This window comes from Convolutriloba macropyga, chromosome 9 (assembly GCF_964194025.1).
Source record: "Convolutriloba macropyga chromosome 9, txConMacr16.3, whole genome shotgun sequence".
Taxonomy (NCBI): Eukaryota; Metazoa; Xenacoelomorpha; order Acoela; family Convolutidae; genus Convolutriloba; species Convolutriloba macropyga.
In genome coordinates, this window is record NC_134476.1 from 45,018,353 (window position 1) to 45,031,894 (window position 13,542).

The 13,542-nt window shown below is 37.3% G+C and overlaps 1 protein-coding gene across 1 annotated transcript; it reads left to right on the plus strand.

Annotated features, from left to right (window-relative positions):
- Positions 1-7,098: 7,098 nt before the first annotated feature.
- LOC142346236 (uncharacterized) lies at positions 7,099-11,755 on the plus strand. The gene is made up of 2 exons (XM_075398750.1): positions 7,099-9,523; positions 11,262-11,755. Exons 1-2 carry the CDS (start codon positions 7,099-7,101, stop codon positions 11,753-11,755), a joined length of 2,919 nt encoding a protein of 972 aa, XP_075254865.1.
- Positions 11,756-13,542: the final 1,787 nt, after the last annotated feature.

Consider the following 13,542-nt stretch of genomic DNA (forward strand, 5'->3'; position numbering starts at 1 on the left):
TTCCTCCCTCCCCACTAAAGTGGTGGTCGGAACCAAAAGTAAAAGAAATTGAAAACGGGCACCTTTATTGAGCAATCAATTGAGAAAGTCAAGATTTTAAAAATTCCGTTCATCAAAAAGTGAAAATTAATTAGTTTTAAAAAAAAATTGTGGAAATTACTTTAGAATATACCAAAGAGCAAATTAAACGAAAAAGTTTATTTTTTTTTAATTTTGAGTATTTGCATTTATTTATCAGCCTTATCATCACCATAATTAATATTAAACAAACGCTAAAGCCACGGTACCTCAGAGGGTTCATAAAAAATCAAATCCCAAAAAAAAACGTTTAAAGATGGAAAAATTGCTGAATAATATTTTCTTTATGTGACAATCTCAAACCCATTCAGAAAAAAACATCAATAATTTTAAAGAAAGCAAGCAGAATAAATATTCAGTAAATTTTGTTTAAAACGAGGAGTTCCGTAAAGCCATTAGCTACAAAACAGCCTTGGAATGCATTTATGCTTTAGAATTGTCGTTCATTAGTTTGAAACTGGATTTGAAAATTAAAACAAAACTAAAAGGGAAAATATTGAGCATTCTTTTGGGGAAGTGAATATTTTAAAAATTCGGTTAACCAAAAAAAGTTCAATAAGTTTCAAAAACAATTAAGGAAATGGTGAAAAATACACAAATGAGTACCGGAAAGAAACAAAAAATATCTAAAAATTTGTCTACCTGCCGTTTTTATGATAATTATCATCACCCTCATCCTTGTTAAACAAACTCTAAAGCGGAGGCACCCTATGCATGAATTGCAAAAAAAATAATTTCCATATGTGAAAGGAATCGACCTTAAAGGCCTTCAGATACGACACCAACAAAAGCAGAGAAGGCAAGCAATGAAAACTTTAATATATTTTGTTTAAAGCGATGGTTCCGATGTCCATAACGACATTATCTGCAAAATCGAGCCATGAAAAAGTAAGTTGATTTCAGCTATCAGAATTAGAGAAAAGGTAATCAGACGATGATAAAAAAAATAAAAATCTGAACCCATCGAAAACAGACGGTCATACTCTGAACAAACCACTCGCAAAAGTTTTGAAATACAAAAAAAGCTCTTTATATTAAATTTTCAATGACAGCTCACTTTTTTTAATTGTCTGAGTAGAAATCATAAAACATTAAAAACAAAGTTAAACCATTTAAGAGATGCAATAATTGGAACAAAACTTTTGTGAATAAAATAAAAAAAAGTTGGGGTTTTCAACACCAGAGCCGAGTGATAAGATAACAGAGAAAAATTTTTGCCAAGGAATGGAAAAACTGTTGACCAGTTATTATTTTTGGTCAAAACTTTTAAAACTGTGATATATCAGCCGCAACACTTAAAGTTTCTGAACGTTGTTTCACAAGAAAACTAAAGAAAAACTTCATTTTTCAGACTAAGTTACACGACAGAAAGAAACGAAGGCTATTTTTTCTTCAAATCAGATGAGTTACTTCAATCAACACAAACAGTTGGTTGAGATCATTATTTAGAATAACATTTGCCTTATTAGGGATTAATGCAATCTATTGCTAATGAAAATAAGAAACGGTTTTATTTCAAACAATTCTGATTAAACTTCGAACTCAAAAGATTACCAAAATTCGTATATTTGTTCTCCAAGCTGACTGAAACTAATTTGAGGTACGGTGTTCCCAATGACCTTGGGAACTCAAGAAAAGCATGACATTTGCTGATCATTAAAACTACCGCCAAAAACCTGAGAGTTACTTTTTCCCAAAACATCTGACAAGAAGTCGCAACCAAATATGAGCAACCAAAAGTCTAGAATATTTGTTTCACTACATAAAATGGAGACCTACCTCCGTGATTAAGAAACATAGTCCACCTTCTGAAACGGATTTTTTTTTTAAGCAAAGAGGGTAACATCACCCCCCCCCCCCCCCAACCAACCAAAGACAAAGAAACCGTACCAAGTGTCCGAACAAAAGGGGCCGCCGAACAAAAGTGTCCGAACAAAAGGTGTCCGAACAAAAGGAGCCGAACAAAAGGGGCCCTTCATCAACAATTAAGACAATCAGCATCAAGAGAAGCCCCCCCAAGACGATTTTTTGGTCTCAGACGTCACCAAAGACGAGGAGATTTTTTTTTTCAAGGGTTCCAGACGTCACCCAATCAAGAAGGCCTGACTTTTTTTTGGTTGCAGCCGTCGCCAAGAGATGATAGCCCGAGATCCCAGACGTCACCTCAGAAGTCCCTTTCCCGGTTAGACGTATCCAAAAAAAACTTGAATTTTTTTTGCAACAAAAATCTCAAAAACATGAAAATTGCCCCCCCAGCGAGCTTTTGTCGATGCTTTATGAAAGAAATAGCCATGAAAAATCACATGTCAGCATTTAGCAGCAAAAAAAACACATAGATTGTACGAAAAAATGATATAGCTTTTTTTGGATCAGAAAAATTCAAAAACATTTTTCTGAATTTGTCGCAAAAAATCTACATAACAGTAAAATTAGTAGTTGAATAGAACACCTCAGTTGGACCTTATATTGACTTTTTTAAAATCTAGTTGTTTATGTAAAATTTTTGCACAAAAAACGAAAAAGTTGCTAAAGTGCTTTTTTGAGGGTCAAAAATCAAAAAACGTTATCCCAACATTTTAATGGAAAATTTTTAATAAATCCAAGAAAACCTATTGATTGGGCCCCCTCAGTTTGCTATAATACAAGTTTTAAAGTTAGTTTATGGACTTTGCTTTTTAGCAAAGAGACAACGAGAATTTGGCAAAAATTGCTTCTTTGACTTTAAAAATTCAGAAAACGTTTTCTTGACGTTATGATATAAACTATTAGTAGACCCAAGAAAACCTATTGATTGGGCCCCTCAGTTTGCCATAATACAAGTTTCAAAGTTAGTTTATGGACTTTGCTTTTTAGCAAAGCGACAACTAGAATTTGGCAAAAATTGCATCTTTGACTTTAAAAATTCAAAAAACGTTTTCTTGACGTTATGATATAAACTATTAGTAGATCTAAGAAAACCTATTGATTGGGCTCCCTCAGTTTGTTATAATACAAGTTTTAAAGTTAGTTTATGGACTTTGCCTTTTAGCAAAGAGACAACGAGAATTTGGCAAAAATTGCTTTTTTGACCTTAAAAATTCAAAAAATGTTTTCTTGACGTTATGATATAAACTATTAGTAGATCCAAGAAAACCTATTGATTGGGCCCCCTCAGTTTGTTATTATACCAGTTTTAAAGTTAGTTTATGGGTTTTGCACTTTAACAAAGAGGCAACTAGAATTTGGCAAAAATTGCATCTTTGACTTAAAAAATTCAAAAAACGTTTTCTTTACGTTGTGATATAAACAATTAGTAGTTTCAAGAAAACCTATTGATTGGGCCCCCTCAGTTTGCTATATTACAAGTTTTAAAGTTGGTTAATGGACTTTGCTTTTTAGCAAAGAGACAACGAGAATTTGGCAAAAATTGCTTCTTTGACCTTAAAAATTCAAAAAATGTTTTCTTGACGTTATGATATAAACTATTAGTAGATCCAAGAAAATCTATTGATTGGGCCCCCTCAGTTTGCTATAATTTGAGATTTAAAGTTAGTTTGTCAATTTAACATTTTAGAAAAGAAGCAACTTGAATTTAGCAAAATTTCATCTTTGACGTTAAAAAAGTCAAAAAAAAAAAACGTTTCCTTGAAATTTTGTTATAAACAATTAGTAGATCCAAGAAAACCTATTCATTGAGCCCCCTCAGTTTGTTACAAAACAAGCTTCAAAGTTAGTTTATCCATTTTGCATTTCAATAAAGAGGCAACATAAAATTGTCAAATTTGCTTCTTAGACTCAAAAAACTCAAAAAAAAAACTTTTCTTGACGTTTTGATAGATACAATTAGTAGATCTAAGAAAACCTTTTCATTGAACCCCCTCAAATTATTATAATACAAGCTTCAAAATTATTATTTCGATTTTACTCTTAGAAAAGAGGCAACATAAAATTGGCAAAATTGCTTCTTTCACTCAAAAAAAAAAATAAAAACGTTTTCCCAAAGTTTTGGTTAAAACATTTATTAGTCCCAGAAAACCTGTTGATCGCACCCCCTCAGTTTATTTCAAAACAAACCGATAAATAAATTTTATCACTTTTGCAAAACTTTATTCTTAAGAAAATCCGACAATCACAGTTTTGCTTTCAATTTGTGCATACTACTAGCCGCGCGCTTAGTTAATGGGGTAGTATGCACTGAAAACAACTTCAAGAAAAAAAAACAAAAAAGAGGAAAAATTAAGAACATTTTTCTCATTAGATCAAAAGCAAGAAAATCAAAAGCTCGAAATATTTCCCCACTTAAATTTGCTCACACAAATACTTCCTTGAGGATAACTCAAACGTCTCTTCCTTTTTTGTCCGCGGTCTCAGAAGTTGCCGAAAGAAGTCCCTTTGCCCCTCTTTTTGGTCTCAGTAGTCACCAGATGGAAGGAGAGAGTATTTTTGGTGTCAGTAGTTACCATAGTAGATGATCTTCAAAACTTAGTGTCAGCAGTCACAAGGGCGGAAGGAATTCTCAAAAAAAGATTTCAAAAGTTTTGAAAAGAAAACAAGAAGCAAGCAGTTCAATTTAAGAGGAAAGAATTTCAAACGAGCCCCCAAGTCGAGTTGTCTTGTCTGCTTGTCTGTAGCTCACGTTACCTATTCGCACCGCAATAAAAAAAAACTTTTAAACAATTTCAACACAGGTACTAAGCAGTAGCAGCCTCTAAGCATTTTTTTGTTCCTTTTTCAAAAAAGGTTTTGTACTTGTAAAAGATTGTAACAAAAAACTATTCAAGAGCCATACACTTATTATACTCATAAGGAAATCTTAATTTCCCCAAGTTTTAGCAATTATTTGGTCGTGTTTATTGAAATAACGAAACAAGCGCGCGCACACGTTTATTTTTTCTTTTTTTAGATAAAACTAGCTAGATTTAGCACAAAAAAAACAATAGGATTCTATTTTTCAGAAAAGTTGCGTCGTATTTTTAACAACAAAAACTGGGACTGATTAGCCTCACAGTGTCATAAACATTGTTTTTCAATTTTGAAATTTGCGTCGCTCCGGTTTCGAAGCCGTTTTTTACCTGTTAGTACGAAAAAGACCAACAAGAGCAAGATGACAAAGAAGAACAGTCAAAGTTGTCAGTACGCTTTAAACAAATTCAAAATTGCAGAGCTGAGTTTGAAAAGCAAGCTGGACCTCTTACAGTCTGCAATTGATCAGCGAAAGAGTTTCAGATCACTCACCCTGCTCATCAATAAAGCAAAATCAAATGTTGACGAGCTGAAAACAACACTTGATGCCGTGTTAAATGAAAATCCGAACTCCAGCAGTACTTCATCTGTCATGGAACGATATTCAAACCTTCTGTCACGGCTAGAGAAATTTGAACACGAAATTGACAGTTTAGATGACGATGGACTACTCAGCCAATCTTCAACTAGGATACGCGATGATGTCAGTGTAACAACTCATACGACTGCCAGATATCCAACCTCACGGAGATGCTCACCATCAATGAACGAGATTCCAGAAGCAAGCAACCCTGAACGTTCATCTTTCACCAACAAAACACCACCTCTCCCACCGAGACCGGAGAAACCGTCCCTGTTTTTGTCTGAATGCCACAGGACCAAACCAATGTTGTCAAAGTTTTTAAATGGCAACAACGAGAATTCCCCTACTATTGCAATGAGTACAACAAGTTTATTCAGACCAATTAACATCGATAACACAGTTGATTCCAAAACAGAAGTAAAACACTCGGATAAAAATTTTGCGAAACCTGAGACGACCGTCGCTAAAACTCCCGATCGTTTTGCTCTCAGTGATACAACATTATCTGCTGTTGATAATTTTACAGTCAACTAGCAGCAGTTTAAAGCAGACAATGATTCTATCCAGCCACTCAGTTTTGTAAGCGCGCAAAATAACTTTCAAAACAGTTTTCCACAGGAAAACCTTAATAATCAATTACAGTAAAAAAATATGTTATCTGAATTTTCTCGAGATATCGCCGAGGAACAGTTTCAGACGCAAACGTTTGAACCAAAGAGCATGGGTTGTTCCCAATTCCAAGGAACACATAATCCCCGCTTGATGAATCCCAGTTCTGTCAAATATTACAGTCAAGAAAAAGCACAGAATCTAGATTTTGATCCGCAACAGACAAAACAACCAATTGAACTGAGTAACACAATGACAAACTTTAATCAGTTCTCCGAAATTTTCTGCCAAAACGCAAACAATTTTCAAACATCTAACATATTTTCTTTACCATTGCATAATAGACAGGAATCGAAAAACACAGAGAATAAAAATTTACCTGGAAACTTCACTCAATTCCAGCCACAGTCACAAGTCAATACCGTAGGCATTGAGCCTGTCAACCCATTCGGTGTTCAACAAACCGCCTGTTCAAAAACAATAACTGAAAGTGTTCCAATTGCTCCTTCAATCTCAACGTTTCCCCCACAAGCACTGCCTTCAGTAGAGAAAATCCCCAGCCACAATTACCACATTCACATCAATTTTCCAGCGTATTGAATCCAATATCAAATGAAAGGTTCAAAAACCCTTCATTTGAAATCAAATCTTTACCGTGGACCTCAAACACAGCTCCATATTGCCAGAATTCAACAAGTAAACACTCAATAAAGTTACCACCTCTTACAATTCAAAACTTTAATGGCAACCCATTGAAGTACCACGAATGGATAAATAACTTTTTTTTGCCTCGTACATAACAACACCAGTATCACCGACACACATCGTATCACCTATTTGCAAAATGCAGTTACTGGCAAAGCAAAAGATGTAATCCAAGCTTATTCGTGTGATCCTGCTCATTATAGCACAGCTTTAAACGAACTAATGTCATTTTTGGTGATCCTACAATAGTGGTGAACGCCTTCATAAATCAATTGGAAAACTGGAAATCAACTAATGACTATAACAAGCAAAATTTTGTGGCCTTTGCTTTGTTCTTGAAACGTTTAGTGCACGCTTTCCAATACCTGGGATACACAGCGGACCTACAGAGCTCAACACTTATGAAGAAAGCTAAAGAAAAAGTCCCGCATAACATCCTCCTCAAATGGACAGAGCACACCGTTACATCAATCCAAACACCAGCTACTTTGGTTGAATTTCAGAAATGGTTAGAAGTTCAAGCACATGTGTACGATAAGATAAACCGCGAAAACTTCCAGCAAAATAACCTTCGTAGAAACAACTTTAGTATCTCTGGAACTTTGAACAACAGCGTTAATCACTCAAGAAATTTAGGTACCCAAAATTTAGCTTTTCCAGTACAGCCGACTAGCCTAAATCAGTTAACAGCAATAAGCAGTAGCGGTAATGTGAAACCACCTAGCGCTCCACCATTTCCATCCCTAAACAACTCAAATCAACCAAAGCGTTCTTGCGAAAAATGTCGAGGAAATCATATACTAGCGACCTGTCCCGATTACCAACAATGCAGCCCAAACCAGCGATTTGACATTGTAAGCAAGAGCAATCTTTGCTCGAACTGTTTGAGCAATAAACACAAGAAGCAAAACTGCCCATCAACAAAACGCTGCCAAACATGCAGCGGATACCACCACACAACGCTGCATGACCCTGGTAAAATTATCAAGCGTCCACCAGCTGCTTTTGCCACCAGCGATTCCACAGGTACAAGTGTTACCAACCAAGCAAATCAGCTTGTCAAACAGCAATGTGAACCAGGAAGTAACAACAACGCAAGCGCCTCATCCAAATCACAAAAGAGCCGCTACGGACAGTCTTTTGCAAACAAAAATCAGAATCAATTTCAGCGCGCTAATTTGAACAATGCCAACCAAAGTTTTAGCGTGAATCATCTACAGTCTACACCAAAAGAATGGTTCGAACAACTTCAACTTATCCCAGTATCTTTTCTAAACGGCAAAAAAGCTTTCGATACGTACGCTCTGATCGATCCAGGAAGCCAATTTACTTTCATACTTGACAAAATCACAGAGTTCCTTGCTCTTCCATGCGACGATCAAGAAGCAACTACGCTTCAGTATCTTAACACGGAGCATGATATGCCACTTTCAAAAATTTCTGAACAAGTGACAGTTGCATCCTACGAAAATTTGGATCAAAAGTTTCAAATTACAACCACTTATAGCACTCCTTGTTTAAATGTAGCACCAGCTAATACATTTGAACTCAACCAACTTTGCGATGCATTCAAAGAACTGCGTCACATTCACTTCCCAGAAATAGCTGAAGGCAAAATCGGTGCCCTTTTGGGAATAAACACTTTTGCTTTCACACATCCAGTTGAAGTCATCCCGGCAACTAAAAACCAGCCTTTCGGCGTAAAGACGAGGCTTGGATGGACCCTAGCTGGAGAGTATGAAAGAGTGCAAAAGCAACCCAAACAACGATCTCACCAGCAGAAACAGTACGTGTACCACGTATCACGAAGAAGCTCCGACGATCAGCCTCTTGATGAATTGCTTGAGCAATTCTGTAAAATTGAAGCTGAAGGAACTCAACCCGAGCCTGAATCTAAAAATCCCGTTGACAAGGACGCCCTTGATATATTGAACAAAACAATCAGCTACAATGGTGAGAGGTACGAAATTGGACTGCCTTGGAAAAAACCATTGAGAATTGAAAATAATTATTTTGCAGCTCTCAGCCAGCTGAAAAGTCTTCAGAAGCAACTCAGTAATGACCTCCAATTGAAAGAGTTGTATGAGCAAACTCTCACAACAGATCTTCAAAAATTTTATGTCAAGCCAGTTGAAATGCAGCAGCCAGAACCCGAGAAAATTTGGTATTTGCCTCATCACCCAGTGGTTAATCCAAACAAGCCCGGAAAAGTGCGCAGAGTAGCAAATGCTGCGGCCAAGTTTAGAGGACAATCTTTGAACTCCAATTTGATCACAGGACCAGATTTGCTGAACAACTTGGTAGGAATTCTTCTGAGATTTCGTGAAAACCCAGTTGCCATTCTCTCTGATATCGAAGGCATGTTCATGCAGATAGCAATAAGGCATGAGGACCAATCTGCATTACGCTTTCTCTGGCCCAATGAAGAGATGGTTAACCAATACCAGTTCACCAGATTAATTTTTGGAGCAACCTGCTCCCCATTTTGTGCAATTTTCGTTCTGAACCGTTGCGCAGAAGATAATGCAATTGAATTTCCAAAAGCAGTTAATGCAATAAAGAACCATTTTTATATGGACGACTATATCCATTCTTTGCCGTCTATAGAAGAAGCAATTGACACTATTAACCAGACTAAAGATAGCCTTCATAAAGGTGGCTTTCGCTTGACAAAATTTGTGTCAAACAAACATGAAGCCCTAAGGTTCATTGAGCAAGAAGATCGAGATGAACTGAAAGAGATCAATAGATTCCTCGGTCAGAAATGGAATACCAGAACTGATTGTTTTCTAATGAAGACATTAGAACATTTTGCCCGAAATGCAAGTGAGTATACACAAAGGAAAATGTTCAGCTTAGTATCAACAATTTTCGATCCCCTAGGAATTTTGTCCCCGCTCACAATTAGAATCAAAATGCTTTTACAACAAGTCTGGAAGCTAGGTAAGAAGTGGGATGAACCACTTCCCGCAGAACTTCATTCCAACCTACAAAAGGTGCTCGATAGTTACTTTGCAACGCCTGATATCGAAATCTCAGATGGTTGAACTCCTCAACGAATCAGGAAAATAATCACCAGCTCCATGTCTTTGTTGACGCCTCAACCGTTGCATTGTCAACAGTTGCTTACATTCGCACCCAAAAACAGGATGAAATCTTTCAAACATATTTTCTGCTTGGAAAATGCAAAGTTGCACCAATAAAACAAATTAGTGTGCAAAAATTAGAACTCGAAGCAGCCGTTTTAGGTACACGCCTCCGCACACTGATACAAACTGAAATGACATTAAAATTTGAAAAAGTCTACTTGTGGACTGATAGTCGTGTTGTCTTAGATTGGATCAGTTCAACTAAGAAACAAAACGTTTTCGTCTCAAATCGACTCGAAAAAATTAAGAAAACAACTAAAACTGATGAGTGGAATCATGTCCCAACTAATTTTAATCCAGCCGACCATGGAACGCGTGGCCTTGAGCCATCAGAAATTCCCCCGAAATGGCTTACACCACCACAATTTTTGCAAAACACTGAAAGTTCTTGGAAAGATTTGAAAAAGATTTCAACCGTAGGTGCCGTAACCAGAAATACAAAAACACCAATCAAACTTGTTCTAGACCCAAACCGCTTTTCAACATGGAATAAGCTACTTTTAACCCTCGCAACTGTCTTCAATTTAATTTACAGAGCTAAGAAGAATCGTTCCGACAAAAGCCAATACACAAAAGATGATGTTTGTTTATCTCAAAATTTTCTGCTGAAGTTGTCTCAAAACAATGCTTTTTCCTCAACAATCAACGCAATAAAAAGAACACAAAAATTAGGCGCCAAGAGCAAATTGAGAAACTTAAATCCAATAATTGACCAAAACGGACTCCTACGATCTAGTGGCCGTCTCCTATTTGCTCCAACAGAATTGGAGATCGAAAAATGTCCAATAATCTTGGACGCAAAGGAAAAGATTGCTAGACTATACCTTGAGCATGCGCACAGAATTTGTGCTCATCAAGCAACAAAACCGGTCAAAGCATTCGTACAACAACGCTACTACGTCATTGGACTTCGAAAAACACTACTTTCAATAAAATACCGATGTTTTCTGTGTCGCCGTTTTGACACTCAAAGTATACAACCAATAATGGCCCAGAAGAAACCGAATTTCCGTTTGCCAACACAGGACTGGACTTTTTTGGCCCGTTTTATATTGAGGACAAACAAGGCAAAATCGAGAAACATTATGGACTTATTTTTACATGCCTCGTTACGCGAGCAGTCCATTTAGAAACATGTCCAGATTTAATTACAGACGCCTTCCTCAATGCATATCGACGATTCACCTGCCGAAGATGCCAACCTATTTTATTGTACAGCGATAACGGAAAAACATTTGTTGGCGCCTCCGAAGAGCTGAAGAAGTCGGTTAAGGCTTTAGACAAAGACAAGATTTATAAAGCCCTAGCTGCAGTCAAAACCACATGGAAATTTAACCCACCATACGGCCCTCATTTCGGTGGCGTGTGGGAGCGATTGATTCAGAGCGCCAAAAGGACACTCTTGATCATTCTAGGATCTAAGCGTCTCTCCTTCGACATCTTTGAGACAATAATGGTAGAAGTCGAAGCAATCCTGAATTCCAGACCCTTGACAAACGTTGCTGATCAGCCTGAAAACGAAGAACCACTCACTCCTGACCATTTCCTCATTCAACGCCCTTACGGTTCCTTGCCACCCGGAAACTTTGGAGACCAACAGCCAGCTAGTTTCAAGAACTGGAAGCACGTGCAGCAGTTGATGAACCACGTGTGGCGGCGTTTGATTAAGGAGTACCTGCCGACATTACTCAAGAGACGTAAATGGACAGAAAACAACCAGCCTCCTCTGAAATTAGGAGATGTTGTGTGGGTACTCAAGGACTTGACGCCGAGAGGAATCTGGCCCCTTGGAAGAGTTGTGGAAACATCCCCTGGACGAGACGGTGAAGTACGAGTTGCCAAAGTAAAAACGGCTTACGGCTCGTTCGTGCGTCCTGTCGCCGGCCTCGCACGGGTTTTTTCTCCGTAGTTTTTTAATTCAAATTTTTTGCTTCGGTCTTAGGCAACATGAGCTACATCCACCCCCTTTGATGTTATTGCCCTTACAGTATTTTCATTCCAATTATATAGGTTCAAGGATATCGGATCAAACGACAATCAAGATGATCTCCAACCCCTGCCCTCCTTCTTGGAGCATGTTCCCAATGACCTTGGGAACTCAAGAAAAGCATGACATTTGCTGATGATTAAAACTACCGCCAAAAACCTGAGAGTTACTCTTTCCCAAAACATCTGACAAGAAGTCGCAACCAAATATGAGCAACCAAAAGTCTAGAATATATGTTTCACTACATACGGTATTAGGTTTCTGACGGCGTGGGAATCAAACTGGAGTGGCGTACTCTATGTGCGGTCTGACTGGTGAACTGAAAAGGTATTTCAAAATTAATATGTCTAGATGGACAAAGCTTCTTGCTATCAGTCCCATGGTTCTGTTGGCTCTGACTAATATCTCAGCAATGTGTTTGTCAAACATGAGATGGCTCTAAAAGCTTAAACCCGGTCTATCTCACTGTCCGCTTTTGATATTCTTGCTGTTGTCACATATACGATGCTCACGCATTTCAAGTTTTCTGTTTCCAAGTGGTAACATCTTCGCCTTGTCTGGATGAAAGGGAAATGTACAAGTCCTACTCTAATCATTCATTTTGTACAAGTCTCGCTGCAGCAATTGGACGCCCTCATTGTCTTTGATAGCGAACCTAATATAATATTTTCTGTTAATACTAATGACGCCTAGTATTCTGAAAGGATTTCTCACTGAGTTTGAAAAATTAGCCAGTTCTGGGCACATTTCCTTCAAATTTTGGCTTAGTCGCAGTAAAGACAACTCGCATTTTCTTTCTAGTGTAATAAGAGTCAACCTTTTTAGTGATTCTATGTTTCAAACAACCGTTTCATTGGGTTAATGCTACACCAACTTTTCAGAACAATTATAGATTTTTGTGAATTTTGCATACAAGATATTTTGGTGTTTTTTGTGGTCTTGTCACTTTATCACATAATATAAAAATTCCTGATAATAAATGAAATCAAAATTTAACACATATAAAAGTTTTGGCAAGTAGCTTTCGGTCTTAATGGTTTTATTCATTACCTTTTTGCAAAATTCAAAAGACTTTCTGAATGTTGATTTTATTTGTCGTTGTTTATACATGTAGGAAAAATTATGAATAGTGGCAGGTCTTAATGGATTCATGTGGAATCGTAAACAAAATTATATAACGATAGCTAGTGGCCTTAAGGAAAACGATAGCTAGTGGCCTTAAGGAATTTGAAATCAAATGCTTTCAAAATGCAAACACAACAGAACTCTGTCAAGTGAATTGCTTTGAAACACATAGCAAGCGGTTTGCTTTGTCGGTGGGTAGCTGCGGTTTAGAAGGGCTAGCTTTAGTTACAGTAAAGTGAAAGGGTCTCAGTTTGTGGATGGAGTGAAAGCGAGCGGAGGGGACGTTTCTGAGTTACGGCAGAATGACGTGGAGAAGGCGGGTTGATATTAAATTTTTTGGCAGCGTAGTCCAATGGAAGTTAAATCCGCAAAATGAAGTTTTGTCTTGTCGATAATTTTTGTGAATTGCATACGTAGAGACTAGTGAGCAGTGAGGCTCTGAGGGAACTTTATGTTATCCGGGTTTTATCTCTTGATCCTAATTGGAGTACAAAAACTAAATTAGTTAAACGAATAATTACATACTGACAAAAAACGAGAATTCAAAACATTTTATAAAAAAACAGCAGGACCGAGAATCAGAA